Source organism: Aphelocoma coerulescens, chromosome 1 (genome assembly GCF_041296385.1).
Source record: "Aphelocoma coerulescens isolate FSJ_1873_10779 chromosome 1, UR_Acoe_1.0, whole genome shotgun sequence".
NCBI lineage: Eukaryota > Metazoa > Chordata > Aves > Passeriformes > Corvidae > Aphelocoma > Aphelocoma coerulescens.
The window spans coordinates 14348785-14368123 of record NC_091013.1 but is presented as its reverse complement, the minus strand read 5'-3'; the positions used below and the strand labels follow the sequence as shown (position 1 = coordinate 14368123).

Genomic DNA, 19339 nt, shown 5'->3' with positions numbered 1-19339 from the left:
AACCTTTCTTCTGGTCCATGGGCATCATTCCAGCTCCACTGAGAATCCAAAGACCCTTAAAACTCACCAAGGTGCTTTGGACAGAAATAGTTAGCAGTTAAGCACATCCTGTGCCAGGAACTCAGTTGTGCTGGTCTGCAGTATAAGTGCACTTATATCTTCAAAGACGAAAATATTTTCTGTGTGCCACAAAGGAAGTTATTGCAGATCTGACATTCTGTTCATGAAGGACAGAATATATGTCTCTCATATAATATTCTGTGTATAACATAATGGAATCATGCTAATTGTCACACAGAGGTTGTGAATGGAAAATGAAATTAAAACAAAATGGAAAAAGAATTTTTTTTCTTAACAAAATTAAAACAAAGCTGGCAGCAGAATAAGTTTCTGGTGGAAGGAGAAAATATGAATAGGTCTATTAATTGTAGTGTTGCGTTGAACTGAGGAGCTGTGCTTATGAAAACATCACAGTCAATTAGTATGTTTATATAAGTAAGACTGAAATAAAGATGCTAATTTTGCACAATCTCTGACTTAGTCCAGTTCTATTGCTACAAAAAAAATAATTTAATGTGGTATTAGTTTAAACTGAAAAGTTAATTCCAGTGAAACTTTTGTCACAGTGCTTGAACCAATGACTGAATCTTTGTATTCCAGGGAGCCAGAAGGGATTTAGGAGAGGAAAGAGTGGCACTGATGTACATTGTTGCTTTTTCTGACTCTTTTGTCCATGGTAGTCCTACTAAACTTTTAGATGCTTTAATCTTTGTGGTGAGCAATAATAATATTGTCTTGCTGAATAGTAGATATTAAGACCAAACATGTAATCCCAATGAACGCATTTCTTAGGAACTGCTGTGTCCCTTTTCCTCTCTGTTTCCTAGCATTATAATTATGGTGTCGTATTTTTAAGTGTACTAAGATGTATTTTCTTGTCAGTAAGTTTTCTCTGAGTGAGGCTTTGGTTTCAAAAGATCATTCAGAGCCGGAGATAACTCATATACCACGTAACCCTTCTCCACTTTGCCACATCATATGTCCCCAGCACTTGTCTCATAAAAGTTCCAGAAGTAGTTGTGTCTCTCCATGTAGTGAGTGAGTGATTCAGCTCAGCGATCTGGCAGGAAGTTAGCTGGGGAAAAGCTTGGTTAAATTTCAGCTGTGTTACTGAAGTGTTAAGCAGTCCCACAGAAAGATGTGTCGAGGAGCTGAGGCAGCCTTTGGAGGCTGTGGGTGCAGGCAGCATGAGAAAGAACTATGGACAGAGATGAGAGGAGCAGGGAAGAAGAGCAAGGACTAGGATATTTTTTTCATTTGGCAGTACAAAGGTGTTAAATGGACTCAGCTATTTTTGAAACCCTAATGTGTATTTAACTGAAAGCAATTTTATGTGTACATGGGTGTCATTATTCACATAAGTCACTTGATTATTTCTTTTATTTTTTTTTTAACCTTCGCCTAAAGCTATTACAAAGATGGAATGATAGCTATATTTTCTGTCTTCATTATTTTATCAATTATTTTAGAGCATTCAAAACAATTATTGTAAAAGAGGGGATGGTAATGGTGCAGTGTAGCGTGAAGTGGTGGTATGTGAATTATCATTAAATGAAACACCGGTTCTTGAAAATCTACACAGCTTCTATTATTGTGACCTGCAACAAAAAGAGGGCAGTTAGGCCAAGTTTTAAAAATAAATAATGATAATCTGTATTCTTGAGTATGGATTAGACAGTTCACTGCAGATCAAGTACTGTTAAAAATTGTCATTTCAGGACAAGTGTTCATGTTTGAGTTGCCACTTCACTTTCCATTGTAGATGACAATGTGAAAATCCCTGATATTTCATTTTCCCACAAAGGAAATACTGTGCATCACTAGGGTGAACTCAGTCCATCTCTCACTCAAGTCAGTAGTCACTTCCTACTGACATCTGTAGGACTGGGCTTTAGTCCTGTGATGGAACTTTCCTGTGTTTTGCCAAGATCCATCACTCTATTTTCCTAGTTCTTCCATATGTAAACCCTAGATAGATGCAGTGATATTTATGCAGCAGTTTTACCAGATGGCTCTTGAATCATCTGTTCTCAATGAAAAATGAAAAGACCGGGCACATATATAAAGGCTGAATTAATCTTTGTAATTAAATGGGACATTACTTTGCCATGAATAATTTTAGCTTTCACAATGTATTTCATGCTAATTTTTCAGTGCACTGTAATTGTATTAATTTTTTATATATTTAGAAGCTTAAAAATGATCTTTACAAAGTTATTGAGTCAAGTTAATATACAGAAGATGTCTGTCAGACTCATAAAACTTTGTGGTGAGATACATGTTTTGTTTTCTCTTTACTGTAAGTAAAATATATCAGTACTTAGTGTTGTATAAAATATCCAAGTCATACTTTGAGAGGCAAAAAGGCTCTCAGAATACTCACACGCTTGGTTGTCAAGTGAGAATTTGAATAGGCTGGAAACTGGGATGCTTTGGAGCACTGAAACACGTGTGCATTCCCACGTTGGCAAGTTGATGAGCAGAGAGTGAAAGCTTGTTTATTATTTTGTCTGTGTAGTAAACTGACTTGCAGTGCTCTCACTGTGACAGAAAGACACTGATGGTAAAATCCTGGCTGTGTTGAAGTCACTGGGGAAACTTCGATGCACAAGGAGTGTTGGAAGTAGTAGTCCCACTCTGGATCCTCTGCCTCAGAGCCTGCCCTCTCTGGCTGCTGGGCTAGAAAAGAGTCATCATGACTTACCCTAAAGCACCCTGCAAGAGCCTCTTGCTTATGATGGCAGGAGAGGAGCCCTGGAGTGATGAGTTTCCTTAATTTACCCAACAGCCCAACGCAGGCTGAGTGCTTATTGGTGCCTGGGGGAAGTATCCCATCACCTCTTTTCTTCCTGTACACAGGGTTGTTTAATATGCAAATTAGAGAAAGGAGTTAAATGAGCCTTTGAACCATAAAAACTTGTGGATGGTGTGTTTATGGTGGATTCATGTGCAATTACCACATGGCTGGTTCCTGTACATTTGTCACATTTCATTTGACTCCCCTGTGCATGCCTCCTGGAAGGCTGGTCTCTTATACCTACTTTTAATTTTATCAGGGGGAAAATACTGACATCATTATCAAAGAGCAAGGAAGTTATAGAAGAGTTTTCCACTTCCTTGTGCTGTATAAATAGGGAATCTCCAAACTGCTGTTAAATATTACACAAGTGAACAGAAAAATAGGCGCAGAAACAAGACTTTCAACATGCAAATTTAGAAACCTTCTCTCAATATGATAGTTTCTAACTTGTCAGTTGCGTAAATAAATTGGGCTGTGTGCTGGGCTTAGCTGAACAGGTTTGCACCTGATGGAAAGCCCCTAGGAGGAATCCCAGTCAGATGGATTCCCAAGGACTTCAGAGGGCTTCCTATGTTCTCTCATGAGTTTTGCTTTGGCTATAGGAACCAGTTTCCCTAACCAAGAGCCAAACACCCTTCACTGTCAGCATCAGCTTTGTCTTTTTTGCTCTGATCTCTAAATCGCACATATTGTGGTAAGGCCTTTTAAGTAATAAACACAATAAAATAACATTTCCCCCTTATCTATCTATCTGTCTAGCTCACAAAATACAGACAGCTTTAGACATTGAAAAAACACCGAAGTACTAAAAGCAGCACTGCCTTTTGAGTTTGCTTTCAAAAATCTCGAGACACACTCTGTTATTTACTAGGGGTTTATATAGCCTTTACAAAAAAAACTCCATCATGTCCAGCTACTTAATTCTCATGCTTAGAAATCTCAATCTCAACACATCAATTGTGAAAGTCACAAAGGAAGTGATGAACTTATGCAGAATATTTGAGATTCACCAGACTTGTTTAAGCAGCTGACTTAGCAAAAATTAAAACTGATGGGTTTTGCTCTTTCCTTTTTCAAAGCTAGTTTTAACTAGGATTGAAACATGAGGAATAATTTTCCGATTCCTTGCAAAGTTCAGTCAGTTGGACCTGACAACACCACCAGGAAAAAATTAGACACTCTTGATTACATACAAACTTGCAGATGAATCATGCTCCCTTCCTAGCTTTTTATTATCCCTCCCCAGCACAGCATTTAAAATGTCGTGCAAGACTGCTGAACCTTCTGGAAAAGTGAGGAAACATTCTGTTGTGAGCTAATTTGGCTCATTTCATATTTTCCATTCAGCATTTTTCTTCCATTGCTATTTTTATTACTAGGGCAATTTGCATGACAATGGGATCTTTTTTGCTTAAGAGATCATCTGCTCCTGCTGCTAATTTCCTACCTGAAGACGTTATCTTCTGTTTGTGACATCTCAATTACCTCAACCACAATTAATTGTGATGTCACAAATGGAGGATTATGACTTTGGGTTGGAAATGAGACTGAGAAATTGAAGGAGTTTAAAGAAGAGGCCTTTCTTCTTGAAAAATAAAAGAGGAAACAATGACTTTGGTGAAATGGAGGCAGTCCTCCATTACCTGGTGAAATGGAGGCAGTCCTCCATTACCTTCCTTCTTAAAGTTGTGGAACAGCTAGTTTTAAGTCTTGCTGTATAGGAGGCCCTGCTGTATTGAGATATTGTGAAGTGGGAGAAGGAGAAAGGATATGTGGAGGAAGGGGTATCTTCCCTTGAGCAGTCAGCCCCTGCAGCAAGAAGGAAATAAAAGTCGTTGGACCCCAGAGAGGTCCAGGCTCTGGTCCCAGTGAGGGTTGGTATGGTTGTACTTGGTTTAAAGGCCAATTATTTATTGCTTTTCATATCTTGTAATATTCATTTGAGTTTTGACATCGGAGTTTGATGACCATGGAGGAGCACCTTTTGAGGGGTGGAGGGAATTCCAAAGACTTATGGAGAAATTACATTCAGCATCCTGAAAACATAAAAAGTGAAAGTTTTGTGCTGTCCTAGTCCATCATGGCTGTAATTTATCCTATGGACCTTTCACATTTCACTTGGTATGTCATCTTTTTGTATACTTTTGCTTTCTTCTGGAAACCTGTTTCCACAGAGATTCTGGGTGTCTTAGTGGCCTGCTGGTGTTTTTGTGAGGATTACTAGGGCTGTTTATACATGCACACCATGATTTACAAAGTGGGAATACTCATCTACTTCACACTGGACTGTTCATGCAGGTTGTGCATAAATTCTGGGGCCAAGTCACGACTGAAACAGGATTAATGACAAGTGACGTGTTTTATTTTAACACCCCTACTGACATTAGGAAAAAGGCAAAAACTGAAAGGTAAATGAGAGGAACTGGAGAACTAAACAAAGATGAGCCCTGTGGTTTTTGGAAAAGACAGTGTCCTTCAGAAAAGGAGCCATCCTCAGGTGCAAATAGCAGTGGCCCTCAGTGGAAACACACCAGTCTGCACTTGCTGGGACCAAGGTTGATTCACATCTGTGCATCAAATCTATTTTAGCAGTTGGATGTGTACCAGCTATTTTGCCATAGTGGAACAGGCCCTTTCCTGTCGTCCTTTGGAAAACATTGTACAAACAGGCATTTGACCATCTGATTAACACAAAACCCAGTAGGGAAAATCAGCTGTTAAGATTTTGCACTCAGACACGTTGCTGTAAGTACGCAAAAGCTCTGCGGGCAGCAACAGACCCACTGTGATAATCTGACAACAGAATCTGGACCCTGTGCATTGTGATGCCGAGCTCATTTGTGGCACCAGGTTTACCTTGTAGGCAAGTTGTTTTGAAGTTAAATTAGGATGGCTCCAGGGGACCATAATAATACAAAGTGGGAGCTGAGCAAGAAAGAGAAAAAGCTGTATGCTGAAAGTGGTTTTATCTGTCAAAACTTTTTTTCTCTTTTTCTTTTTCAAAGGCAAAAGCAGTTATGGCGAAAGTTGGTTACCCTCAGTTTATAATGAATGACACATATATTAATGAAGACATCAAAACAGTAAGTGTCAGTCTTGCAGCTTTATTCATTTATTTCAGCCATTCTTTGCTCTGTTTTGCTGCTGTCTAAAATTAAAGCTAGTCTTTTGTTTGGCATGCACCTGGACTTGTGCTTGCCTGGTTATTTTTATTTTATTTTTGAAGTGTGCTAGCTCTAAATTGTGTCTAAGTAGTCAATGTTGTTCTATCTGAGTGAGATCATGAGGCCTGCTGGGAGCAAAATGTGCCTTCATGCAAAGAACCTTCCTGCTATTAAGCATTTTAAAGGTTAAGCATACACTGTAATAATTTTGCATTTAACTATAAAAATGGAACAAACCAAAAGCATTTCTTCTCAAAATAATGGTCTTCAAAAACACTAATGAATTTTACCTCAGAATATCACAATTTAGGATGCCCTATATAAGCTCTCCTCATCTTGCAGGCTATAAATTTAATTTACAGTTGTTGCTTTTAATAATGCCAAGAGGTCCTAACCAATGTATAGGCCTATTGTGCTGCCTTCTGGACAAGGATACTGTGGGAGAACTCCTTCTTTCCCCAGCATCTGTGCAGCCTAACTAAGGCAGGAAGGCAAATGATTAATAATAATATATTTTACCATTTTCCAACTGTGGCACTCATTTGATGAATTGTATTACTGAAAGTCACAGGCAAACTAGAAACCCAAGTTCAATCCTGGACCCATAAAAGACAAGAGTGATCATCATCTTTGCCAGAGCACATCAACAAACACTAAACAGAGGCATCATTTTTTGAGAGAACCAACTCTACCAGCCTTGTCCTTGTCCATGGAAAGTGTAGGGTGAGATGGTGCAGTGAAAACCGTGTAATGAGACAGAGCATATGACCAACTCTCACTCAGTGTATGGAATTATTTGCTCAGAAAAGTGGCAATGTCTGCTGAAAAATACTTGTTAATCATGCTTGCAAAACCATAGTTTACATCTGAAGTGCAACTTCCTCACAAATCCTAGAATTGTTTTAAACTGATGACAGGGCTTATAACCTATTAACATCCCTTTTCCTTGCCTGTTTAGTTGTGTGTGTGTGTGAATGCTATTACATTTGGAAGCTTACGGAAGCATGGAGCCTTATGGCTGTAAATATTTTATGTGGCAGAACCCTCAGAAGGCACAGAATATGAAGTATTGGTTATAAAATGTATAGCAAACTGAAAAAGGGGACTTCGTTACATTGTTGGAAGTGGTTTTAAAATGCACTTTTACAAATGAAAGTAAGCCTACTTCCTCCTGGAAAAGAGGCTCTCTTAATAATAGCCATAGAAATGTGCAGTCTGCAATCCATTGTTGGGTGCTTATGATTCCTTCAGCAGCACTCCACACAGTAAAGGGCTTTCCCAGTGTTCCAGACCCTTGTGCAAATCTGCTCAGCCACTGTTTTTTTAACTAAGCTCATAAAATATTTATTCTTCCTACCAAGTGTGAAAATTTTACTTGCTTTGAAAATCACTAAAACATTAGGTGATTAGCTTGTATAAAATAAAAATTCTGTTTGTTTTATGTCAGCTTTTGTTTCTTTGGACATGCTTTAAAATTGTCTGTGCTTTTTCTATACAGCTGAAGTTTACAGAAAGTGATTATTTTGGCAATGTATTGCAAACTCGCAAATACGCAGCCCAATCTGATTTCTACTGGCTTAGAAAAGAAGTTCCAAAAACTGAGTGAGTAGACAAAATACATGTTTACATAATCTTCTAACAATGTTTTAAATTACACTATTTAATTTATATAATAAATACTGTTATCTATTAAGTTTTAATAGAATTATATAGACAGCAACATGTTATGACACAAAAAGCCTATGGGCAAACTCCCATTATTGAGAAACTCCTGTGGATTTTTTTTTTGGTGAGTTCTAGGTATCCCTGCTCATATGCACGGTATTCACATGCTTGAAGCTTAAACTTAATTTAATGAAAAAAAGGGGTAACTGAATCACAATTAAAAATGGATTGTGCCTCTTGGTCACAGTTAGAGTTTGAAATGGTACAGCAGGGATTTATGAAATAAATTTTGTAGGAATAAAACCATAGTAAGAGATAATGTTATTATTAGTAATACAAATCAGCATTGTTAGTTACCTGCTGTTAATAGCAATGATACAGAATGAAACATAATTTAATCTACATACGTTGTTTTTATTTATTTGTAAACATGAGAGTGCAGATTGTGTCACAAACTGTCATAAAATACATGAGAGAATCATTCTCTTTTCTTACTTGTTGGTAATCAAATCCTTAAAATGCAAATTAAAACCTAAGCAGAACTTAATTAGTCTAATCATGCTACTTAAAAATGACTTCTTCTACACACAGACTTTGAAATCAGTGCTGCTGCTTAGCTCCTGTGGTGGTATTTCCTCAGGACTCCAGAAAGTCCTACTCAAACTGAACCATACTTTGTTCCAGGGGTGGCTCCGTGCTGTCTGTGAGGCAGGGCAAGGATGTCAGCAGGACAAACAAAGGCTGTTCATGGTTAGAGTGTTTAATTTGGCCCCGTGTGTTCAAGGGCTTTTTTATAACTTAGTTTTAATTGTGAATTTTACCTTCTCATCACAGCTTTCTCTGACATTGCACTGGTTAACCCCAGGGGACGATTTTAGGGATTTTCATGGATGTCAGGACTAGACCATGATGGTGTATTTCCTTCAGAGTAACAGTTCCAAGAGAGCAGTGAAACAACACTGGCCTCTCTATAGCAGTGATCAGCAACTTCCTCCTCATGGTCAGCCTTGGGGCAGCACTGATGCAGAACCTGTAGATTCTTGGCACAATGGGAAAACTCCCCTGTAAGGAAATGAATTGGTAGGCAGCCCCTGACTCAAGAACTATCGTCTGAGAGCTGTCACGTGGGTATGCTTAAAAAATGAAAGTGTTATCTGATTGCCCACTACAAGATTGAACACCTTCTCATGCCTGTCTTTACCATCTTATTTCTAGGACTATATAATAGCCAGCCCCTCATCACCTCTGTAGCTCTTTTCTTGTCACCTCTCAGAGCACATTCAGATCTGAGGGATGCCACTTTGATTTCTGGTCCCTTCTCTTTGTTAGCACAGCTATTTGCTCTGCCTTCTGCAGGGCTGGAGGTAAGCTCCATGTGAGCCCTGGCGGAGGAATAATTAGGGTTCCTGCTGGGACATTATTCTGTCTCTGCAACTGTTGAGTGATAGAAAAGGGCTCTGAAAGTGGTGTCACTCTGCCTGCTGAGGGACACCAAGGCACAAAGAGTCATTGCTGCCTCCAGTAATTTTTAAAAAAATTATTAAAGTAAACCAATAACTCCCACTTACCAGTCTGAGGCATGTCAAACCTGGCCTCAAAAATATCAGCCACTTTTTAGCCACTTGCCACTTTTAAATTATCATACACCACTGCTTTCTGATGCTTTTCCTCTTTTTTTTTCCTCTAATTTTTCTGTTTTTGTTTTTTAAACTTTTCCATTTCATAGAACCCCACAGAATTTTTGATGAAGCTTAGTGCTATGTTAATAGCTAATTACCCTTGGGTTTTTGTTTCTATTTCCTTAATTTCTTCTTTTCCGTAGTTTAGTAGCTTTTAGCATAACATTTATATTTAGAGATACATATTATAAGATCATCAAAGTTATGGACCGAAAAAGATAAATAAGAAAATGAGTGTTTAAGAAAATAAAATAAAAGTTACTAAAGTAATATTACAACCAAAAGGTAAAACACCATATTCTTTCAGCAGACAGTCCATGTTTCTCAACAATATTATTTCAAACTGGAATAATTTTCCTCAGCTAAACGTGAAATTAAAATGATGGTTCAATCAAAGTACCAGGGAAAGACCATCAGGGGATGGACAGAGGAGATGGGAGATACAAGACAGAGGAGTTGGGTAAAACAAGGAAGAATGTGGATAACAAAATGGAAAACAATTATTTTGGAAATTCAACAGTTTTTTAATCTAAAAAGACAAGGAAAAAACCTAAAGCAGGAGTAATTATCAAAATTCTTTGTTCTCTGTTCTATTCCCTCTGGCCCTGGCATTTATCTGCCTGACAGGAGAAGGGAGCATGGAGGAACTCAGATGAGACATTGCTCAGGGCATGGGTGGGGGGACATACCCAGCCCTGCTGGTACCAGAAAGCTGTGACAAGGCATCTGTTCTGCCAGTCCTGGGGCCAGGCTCCCCTGAGGGCACCCCGGCTGTGGTCCTCAACACTATTACTTCTTGTCCTCAACACCAGCTTTGGATGCCAGCTGCCATCCTCACAGCTGGCTGGGGAGATGACTGTCACCTTCACAGCTGGCTCTACCAAACAAAGAAGTGCTCAGGTATCAGCAGAGAGACACATGAAAGGGATTTGTGCAGGAGCTGAGGAGCATGGTGCACAAACCAGCACAGGTTACATTGAGAGGGCTCGGTGGAGAAGGAGAGGCTGGAAGGGGCAGTGAGGGAGGATGGGCACCAGGTGTGAAGATAATTATTTTAATCCTGGTGAGATTCAGCTGGAGCAGAGGAAAGTGAAAGTCAGTACAGGGAGAAGTGATGGCCATGTATAAGGGATAAGTAAAGGAGAGTCAGGGTTTTAGTTGCATTTACTTAGCCAACCACGGAGCCATACACATTCCTACATACAAATATACACACGTGTGTGTGTGTATACAAACACATTCCTGCACCTTTTTATCCATGATTGAATCTGTCCTTCTTAACACTGATATCATACTTGCAAATAACAAAGCATCAGAGGACTTCTTGGGCATGCCACTTCATTACTATTTATCTTTCTTCTTTGAAGTCAGCATATAATCTAAGATTTTTAGACCTGGTCAAATCTTTCTCAATTTTTCACTCAACTTTCTGTGCTGGGGATGTAGGCATCTGGTATCCTGATAAGAGGACCCAAAGGAGGTGTGCTATGAGAGGATTCCATGGTCTCCTCCAGGGTCCGTCCCTGCTTTTCTTGACCACACACTAATGTGTGTAAGCCCTGGCCCTTGGTTTGCCCCAAGGGAGGGGCAGCTATGAGAGGTTCTGGGTTGGATACCATTAAGGACAGTGTAAAGCTCCTTCTCCTAAAAGGGAAAAGCAGCCATCAGAAACACTGGGCGGTCTGTTGGAGAGATGCTGCTGGAGAGCTCAGAAATTGTGTGGCTGGGACCTGCCCTAGAGAGGAGAGGCTGGAAAGGAGCCTTCTGGAGCCTTTTCCTGGTCTTTGAACCTCATTTTGATCAGTGATGTGGCACTGAAGGCTGGGCCCAGCCTTACCAACCTAGTTGCTTACCTATTCCTAAGGGAGGCAGATGGCAGCCTGGCCTAGGATAATAATCTTCTGTTTCTACATGGGAAAATGTATAAAAGAGACTAACAATGAGAAGGGGAAATACAATTTTGAAAGTCACCTTGAAGGTTGCCTCCCAGTTAGAAGGTTTCTTAATAGTATTTTCTTTGAAAGACATTTTCCAGCTTCCAGAAACTTAGTACACTTTTCACTTCTGACCAGCTTAAGTCTGTTGTACATTGACAAGTTAATTTTCTTTATTTATATGATTATTTATTTTTTATTTCTTACTTTGGATGTTGAACAGCAAACTGAAAGATTTCTTCTCACTCAAAAAATTGAGAGATCAATTTGCAAATTTAGTTTGTGCTTTACAGAGAATTAAGTAAACTAATAAGCTTTTTCCTGTGTTGTAAATGTTCCCAGCCACCCCTCTTCATGAGTGGCAATGTAGCACACTATACTCTTAACTCAGAAAGAAAATATCACAGAAAAAATTGTAGCCTACAGAAACACAGAGTAAGAGAGTTTCTGCCCCACTTGCTGTCTCAGTGTATGTTTCACATTTTATTTCTACAAGGGAAATCTCAACCTTACAAGTGTCAACTGTGCAGCATTAAGTTCTGACTGCTGCAGTAGTAGATAGGTAATGCTACAGGACATCATTCAAAGCTGTCTCATTTTTCACAAACTTATAGCAAATGAAAACAGTGTCAGCAGTTCTAGAATTTTTATTTATTTACTTTGCAATTAATAAGAGCTTGGAATGTGTTATGCCTTTCTTTTTTTTTCCAATCCTTCTGTTAATAGATAAAATGCACTGAAATTGTAATCAGACCTAGAGCAAATGCTCAGGGAATCTGACTTCAAACAGGAATGGGAGAGTTATTTCTAAATTTTTTTCACCTGAAAATTTAACAGCAACAGCTATTTATTACGCACCTTCATATGGTAATTTGGTGTGTTCTTAGTTAAGGACTGTCCCTGAAGGTTCAGTCATTTCAAGGAGCTCACATGGCAGATGAGAAGTGAAGTTGTTCTGCTAGTCTGGATGGAAGCAGTCTTGGTTATTTCTACTCTTTTCTGGAAAATACTTCCTAAATCTTTTTGAGAGTGCTCAGAGTGGTACAACAAAATGCTGGAATAGAAATCTTCTCCTTGCCAAATGTCAAATATGAAATACTCTTCGAGAACTCTCATTCTTCCTGACTCCTCAGTAGGGCTGCTAAGTGTCCTCTTTGTAACTGCCTAAAAGCATAACGAGTTTCATACAGGGTCGTTTTTGAGGCCTCATTATGAAAAAGCAATTTGGAAAGAACTGAGTTCAGTTTTACAGTGAGAAAATCAAGGCTGTTCTCAGTCTTTGGCTCATGCTAAGGTCAGGAAATGGGATGGGCTCTGCTATTGCAGTGGTAGATCGTGAGAAACGAAGCAGGACGGGGATGCTTGTGATATATCTGTGAGCTACAAGTCTATGAGTTCTTAGGTATGAAAGTATGGCCAGAGGATGGTGGGATGTCCTCCCTCCGTAAATGCGGAACAAACGTCGCCAGCATTCGCTGCTGCTCTTGGGCAGAGTGAAGTGCTCCTGTGGGGACAAGTACCTGCATCACCAGCTCCTCACCCAGTAAAAATGGGTGCAAGCTTGTGCTGTTAAAGAGCTGTCTCTAGGCAGTGAAGAGCTCTTTGCTGCTGCTTGTGGTGATTCCTCTCTGCAGCTAACTGTGGTAAGCCCCCCCAGAGGATGGAGAGAAGAACCACAGCACATTAATCTGATTTGAAGTATCTGTGATACATCTCAGGCCCTTGATCCTCTGGAAATAAAAGGCTAAGAGGAATTTTCAAAAAAGGAAGATTTGCTGTTCCAGAAGCCTTTTTCATGCTTAAAAGTTGCTGTTTGAGAAAGGCTGTTGTAAGCAGAACAAGCCAACAGGGTGAGGTGCAAGTCACAGCACTATGTGTCTTTGTTCAAACTTACAGTAAAATCTAAATTGAAGTGTTGATTGTTTCAAATGAGTCCTTTTCAGATGGGATTTCTCCTTGTCAAAAAAGGGACAGTCCTCCAGATTTACTGCTAAGCCCGGAGAGCAGGTCCCAAGGCACAAATGGCAGGCTTGCAACCTTCAAAACAGTTCAGCTGATTGTGGCTGTGAACATGAAATTGAAATGTAGTTAATTAAGCCCCTAATTTTTTTTTTTTATCCCCTCACCATGCACATTCTTTCTTCAATTTCCCATTATCTCACTACGTTACCTCTAATATTTAACCTCCTTATTATGAAGAAAGCAGAAAACATGCCAGAAAACAAACTCCCCCTGCTCCTCCCCTTCACAGTCCCCTAATAAACAAAACAGGGAGAGTTATCTGTGACAATTAGAGCCTTTAATGTGACAGATGGTTAAAATATGTACATGACATCACTGTTTTAGCCTTCATTTGTTACTTTTTCTGGTGGATGCACTGCAAAATAAGCTGCTCAGCTTGGAGACTAAAACAAGCAGTTAAATTTATTGACAAAAGACAAAATGCTGCCATTTTAAAACTCTCCCCTTTGTTACCTGGTTTATGTGAGGACATTAGTTGTCAGAAAACCGGTCAGGGTGTGCAGATGACTCTTTCATTAATGGGGCTATTTTAAAGCACAAATTGTGTATACATTGTCATTGATATCACATATTTTCCATATTCTGATAGATCTTCCTTTGTTTTGCAGCTTCTGTCTCTCCTCTTTAAAAGAAAATTTCCAAAGCAATTACATTGCATTCATGTGGCTTTTCAAAACTTTTGAGTAATATTTTGCTAAAGACACCAGGATGTTCTTGTTTGGATATTTACTAGAGTTACTTCTAAGTTATTATGAACTAACCACTAATTCTCATCATCTTTATTTCTTTTGCCTCACTGCTCCCTTATAAAATCATAAAGTGAAATCTTGGGCTCACTGAACTCAGGGTTTCATCTAAGGAGATTTGGTTCTTGATGAAGTCAGTTGAGATTTTCCACTCATGTGGTTGAAGCCACTGTCAATACAGATGAGCTTAGGCTAAGGAGATTCATTTGCTATTCATAGAATCATAGAATATGTTGAGTTGGAAGGGACTCAAAAGGATCATCAAAGTCCAACTCCTATTCAAATCTAGGGTTTCCTCCAGTATATATGAGAAATCAAACTATGAGAAGAAATGCCTGGCAAGAGGCCTATTTGTTTAGGATGGTCATGTTCACTGCATAGGGTACAGAACATGAAGCTGTTTATTCTGAATTTACATTCCCAGAAAGTACTTGTTTGTGTTGTTGGCATAATCATAATTGTTCAAGTAGTTGTTCAGCAAAGCCTCTAAAGCCACTTTACTTGTTTCATAATGCTCTCCTTTAATTTCAACAGGGAGTTTCTCCACACGTGTTTGAAAGACACTCAAGAGAGTTTTCCCAGCTGCTGTCAGTCTTGCAGCCTCTGAATTTTGATTCATCAGCTTGGCAGACCTCAGAAGCACAGCAGTCACTTAGAAATTAAACAGATCACGTGATAGGAACACTAGGAATCGTTCCTGTTGGGCATTCATTGACTGTACATAGTTAAACAATAGATTTCAATGTTCTAAGAAAGTGTGGGTAGAATGTACTGAAATGGAGAAATACTTAAACTTTAATGTATCTTAAGTCCTTAATGTTTTTACTTCCTTCACCTCAGTTCAATTTTTATCTTTGCTCCTTTGATTCATAAAGGTGAATGCCAGTGTACTGACAGACAATTAATTTTGTTCTTACTACAGGTGGTTTACAAGCCCGACTACTGTAAATGCTTTCTATAGTGCATCTACCAACCAGATCAGTGAGTATCTGCCTTCTGAATCTCCTTATAAAGTGCCTGTTTGGGAATGTATGTGTCAAGCTTCATATAACAGCTGTACCTATTGTGTTGTTTGTGACTGAAAATTAAAAGCTCAGACCTGGTAATTCAGCTGTGAGACTTAAGTGAGAGGATCAATCTGGAAAACCCAGAGCTCCCACAAGTTGGAACTACAGTTGCTCGATGAGTTACCCTGCGTCAGATGAGCTGCAGTGGCCATGTGTGTGTTTGTACTCTGTCCATTGCAAATGATAGCTTAAATCACTTTTATTAAAGCCTAATGTTTCTATCTTCTGTTTTCCGTAGCAAAAACATGTGTACACACATCTCCATAAATATACAGTGATAGCAGTTCTGTCCTCTAGTATTGACAGATATGTAGCAATAAATGTGACTAGAGACGACTGTGATACAGACCAGAAAACATAGGAATGTTTGTCCAGTGGGTTTGTTCAATACCTTCAAGGACAAGGAGTGATATCTGTAGCTGACTTAAAATTCTTACCTGTATAGTTTGATGAAATTATTTTGTATATGCAATACTACCTGTCTTCTACTAATTTTAGTTACTGGTTGTTTTTAGATAGCTCATATTCTGGTGTGGAAACAAATTAGGTAAAAGAGATGAGTTTTTCAAAGATGTGTTATGAGTTTGGATGTTCATTCCTGTTTGTTTTAATGGGGCTTTGAACTGAAATTTTCTATCAGGCTTTAAAATTCAATACCAGTCTTTCTGTGTACAAGAGTGTTACCTTTACCCTGGCACTTCTCTTTGCTCTTATAAGCTTTGCATGTTAAATCAGCCTTCTTCTTCTATGCCATTGGCGTCTGGAAGATGGCTGCCACCACCTCTGTGGTCTCAGTCCCCAGAGACAGGACCTCAAAAATTGCTTAGCGATTCCCCCTTTTATTCCTGCATCTCTTTTGGTCACAGAGAGAAAGGCACAAAGTTAATGTATCACACTGAAGAAGGTACAGCAGAGGACTGGCAATCTGAGTCTGCTGGTACTTGCTTCTACCAATTTCTGTAAGCAACTTTGCCTTCAAACCACTCAAAATCTTTCATGTCTAAGTGATCTCATTTGTAAAGCGTGTATAATAATTACACAGTTCTTTTGATTAAAATCAGTGCTATATTTAGATAGCTCTTCCTTAGTTAGAGGGGCTGCCATCATTAGGCAGTCACATTTCTGTTGATCATCTGAGGTAGCACTTGGCTGAGGCGGTCACAGTTCTGAGGTACCTGCAAAGCATTACAGCTGTTCTTCCTCCACCATCACTGCTGCTGGAGAGGTTTTTTGTGAGTGGAGAGGAAGCCTGCTCAGAGCAAAATGAAGCCATTGCTGTTATACTGCTTTAATATTGGGTTCTCTCAAGTTTCAGCAGTGCTCAGCTGTCCCAGCCACTCCACCGTGGCACATTAGAGAAAACTGTGTCGAGAGGCTGGAGCCACTGAAAATTTCACACTCATGTCTGAAAGAGTCAGGAGTCAGAGAGCTATCAAACATAACCCATCAGTTATGGGTGTAGAGGCAATTGTGTTTTTTATCAAAACAGCTGACCTTCTCGTTCTGCTGGCAAGTGACCTTGAAGTGTGGACGGTGCTATTCACTCTGTTCTTTCAGGACTCTTTCAAAGAGGAAAAAGTTTTAGGCGGCTCTTTCTGAACAAAGCCCTCTCCTACCAGAGAGGTACAAATGTAATCATGCCCTGAAAATGATGTGTAACAGGAGTGAAGATTCAGAGTAAGGCACAGTACTGTCTTCCACTGCTGGCTGGTGTGTTTTAATGGGGCAAGAGGCCCTGTGAGATGTGGGAAGAACATTCTCAAGTCAGAAGTTGCTGATAAACATTTGACACATCACTACTGATTTCCCATTAATGCTGGTGGGGAAGAACTTCTACCTTGCTGCTTTGCAGGTGTGTTTTCAGTAGTAATCCATACAAAGTTTTGAGGGAATGCTCACATACCACAAGAACTGTGGCATTTTTAAAGGCCTAGTTAAACCACAGAAAAAAAGTTCTTCAAACTAGAGTCATTTGAGAAAAAGAATTAAGCTTGAACTCCAGCAAGTTAAATGTAAAACTGTGATACAGCAAGCCCAGAAAGATTTTGAGGACCAAATTTCTAGCAGCACAAGAACTAATAATAAAAACTTTTTTTTAAGTACACTGAAAGAGAAGAGTCTCTAAGGCATAAAAATAAGATAATTCTTTGCATGGGAAGAGTTTGGGAAGTTCTAATCCTGGAGCTTTTTCTTGTGAGAGGTTGGTCCCAGAAATTGTTTAAAATTTAGTGTCAGTAAACTGTGTCAATAAGACTGTAGAAGAAATTCATACAATGAACTGTGACAAATGTAAGGACCATATGATATTCTCCCAGGTATTTCAAAGGAACTTCGACAAAAAATTTCCAAACAACCAGCTTTGATGTATAGCCAATGACTTATAGTGGCCTCAGCACAGGAAGAGTTAGGTGTGGCAAGTCTCAAATCCTATTTTTCAAAAGATAGTTCAGAGGGATCTGCATAAAAAATCACTTTAGCCTCTATATGAAGGAATGAGGTTGTGACCACATGATTGAATAGAGAGAATGAATAAGCGTATGATATAATGGTGAAGAGTGAACATGAGAATGTGAGATGTTTTTTGCTTTTTCTTTTAGAAAAAAAACATACTTTCTGAATCTGTTAGAGGTTTTTTAAAATTTAGAAAGCAAGTAAGTATGCTTGATACACTGTTTTTTTCCATCACACACTTTGGATGTTCTTTCCCAATACTAATAACTAAAAGTTGTTGTGGGACAAGAAAGAAGGCCCTTTCATAAATTAATGATTGATTAGAGATAAGAAAAGGAGGTGGGAACCGATTACATGTTGGCAAATAGTTGGAGGGGTGTGTTGTGAGGATCTGTGCTACTTACTGCATTAGTGGATGATCAGAAAAGAGGGTGTTCTGTTCTGTACAAAAGAGTAGAGGTATATGAACTCAGTTCAGGAGGACAGTTCCCTCTGCTGCTGGCTTGTGGAAGGTAGGAATATGTGCTAGCAGAATAATTACCTTACAGGTAGTTGCCTGACACTCTTTCCCTTCACATCTACTACTGATCACTGCTCTAAATAGTGAATGGACCAGATCTTCACCTGCTTGAGTGCCCCTGCTCTTCAGTGAGCAAACTGGACTTTAGTGTCTTCAAGGACCATCTATTTTTGCTCTTTGTAAGTGACTTTACTAAGAAGAATTTGAGAAATAAGAATTTTAAAATGCATAATAGAATTTGATTATGGAAATTAGTTTCTATATGAACTGGAAAATCCCTGGTTCCAAAATTTGATTCTAAAAATTAGGACCGTTAGTTTGGAAATAGAAATGTACTGTGTGATGATATCAGCAAATCCACAGCAACTCCAAACTTGATTAGTCACCAAAGGCTTCTTGAAAAACTTTAGAGAAAAAGAAAATCAGTGCCTTGACCCATGAATTTTGAAAAAGAGCAATCGTCAGGTACCTGCAGAAGTGGAGGGGAATGTGGAGGTCCTGATCGCTTCTGAGCTTTAGGCAGCTGGTTTTGCTTTCTGTTTTCAAAACACAGGAGGTCTTTGACACTCCTGTTGGAAGGATCACAAATTGTTCTGTCTCTGTAATCTGTATCACTGACATAAACATTAGAATATCCATGCAAGTCCATGTGATCTTCATATACAGGCTTTTAGTGTTTTTAACTTGGCTACTCAGTTACTTGGAAGAAAAGGTCTTGTTTCATGAAAAGTGAAAATTAATAGAGAATAGAAACTAGATGATTTTAAAAATCATTGGATTCGGGAGAATATAGCAAATCTTGCATATGCAGTAGTTCTACCAAATTTTGCTGTACTTTAGTGCAAACACCCTTGTCTTTGCTGTTGCTTAATTTCATTTTCATTAACGAACTATTGATAGATTGAATGACCAACAATTCTGTTAATATCTACAAAGGAGAAATAAGTAGCTGTATCAAAGTGAGATGTGCCACAAAGAGCAGAGTTAAAAAATGTGGTACATATAGTTTATCTTATTATTACGCAAATTTACTCCTGATGTTCTCTTTATGTGAGTTCTATTTATTTATTTCCTCTTTTTCGATAATTCAAAGTGTCTTAGATGAACCACTATGCATGTTTATAATGGTTGTTAATAATTTTTTAATCCTAGTTTGGATAATTTTTCAATTTTCTGTGCATTTGCTCGTCAATTTCCCCTTTAATTATAGGTACTTAACGAGGACAACAGG

The 19339-nt window shown here is 38.9% G+C and overlaps 1 protein-coding gene across 1 annotated transcript in view; it reads left to right on the top strand.

Moving 5' to 3' along the window:
* Positions 1-19339, top strand: part of PHEX (phosphate regulating endopeptidase X-linked) — a 97160-nt gene that overhangs the window by 57089 nt on the left and 20732 nt on the right. The window contains exons 13-15 of the mRNA XM_068999320.1: positions 5866-5943; positions 7523-7626; positions 14993-15051. Of these exons, the coding sequence (XP_068855421.1) occupies positions 5866-5943; positions 7523-7626; positions 14993-15051 (241 nt within the window). The remainder of the gene's footprint in view (positions 1-5865; positions 5944-7522; positions 7627-14992; positions 15052-19339) is intronic.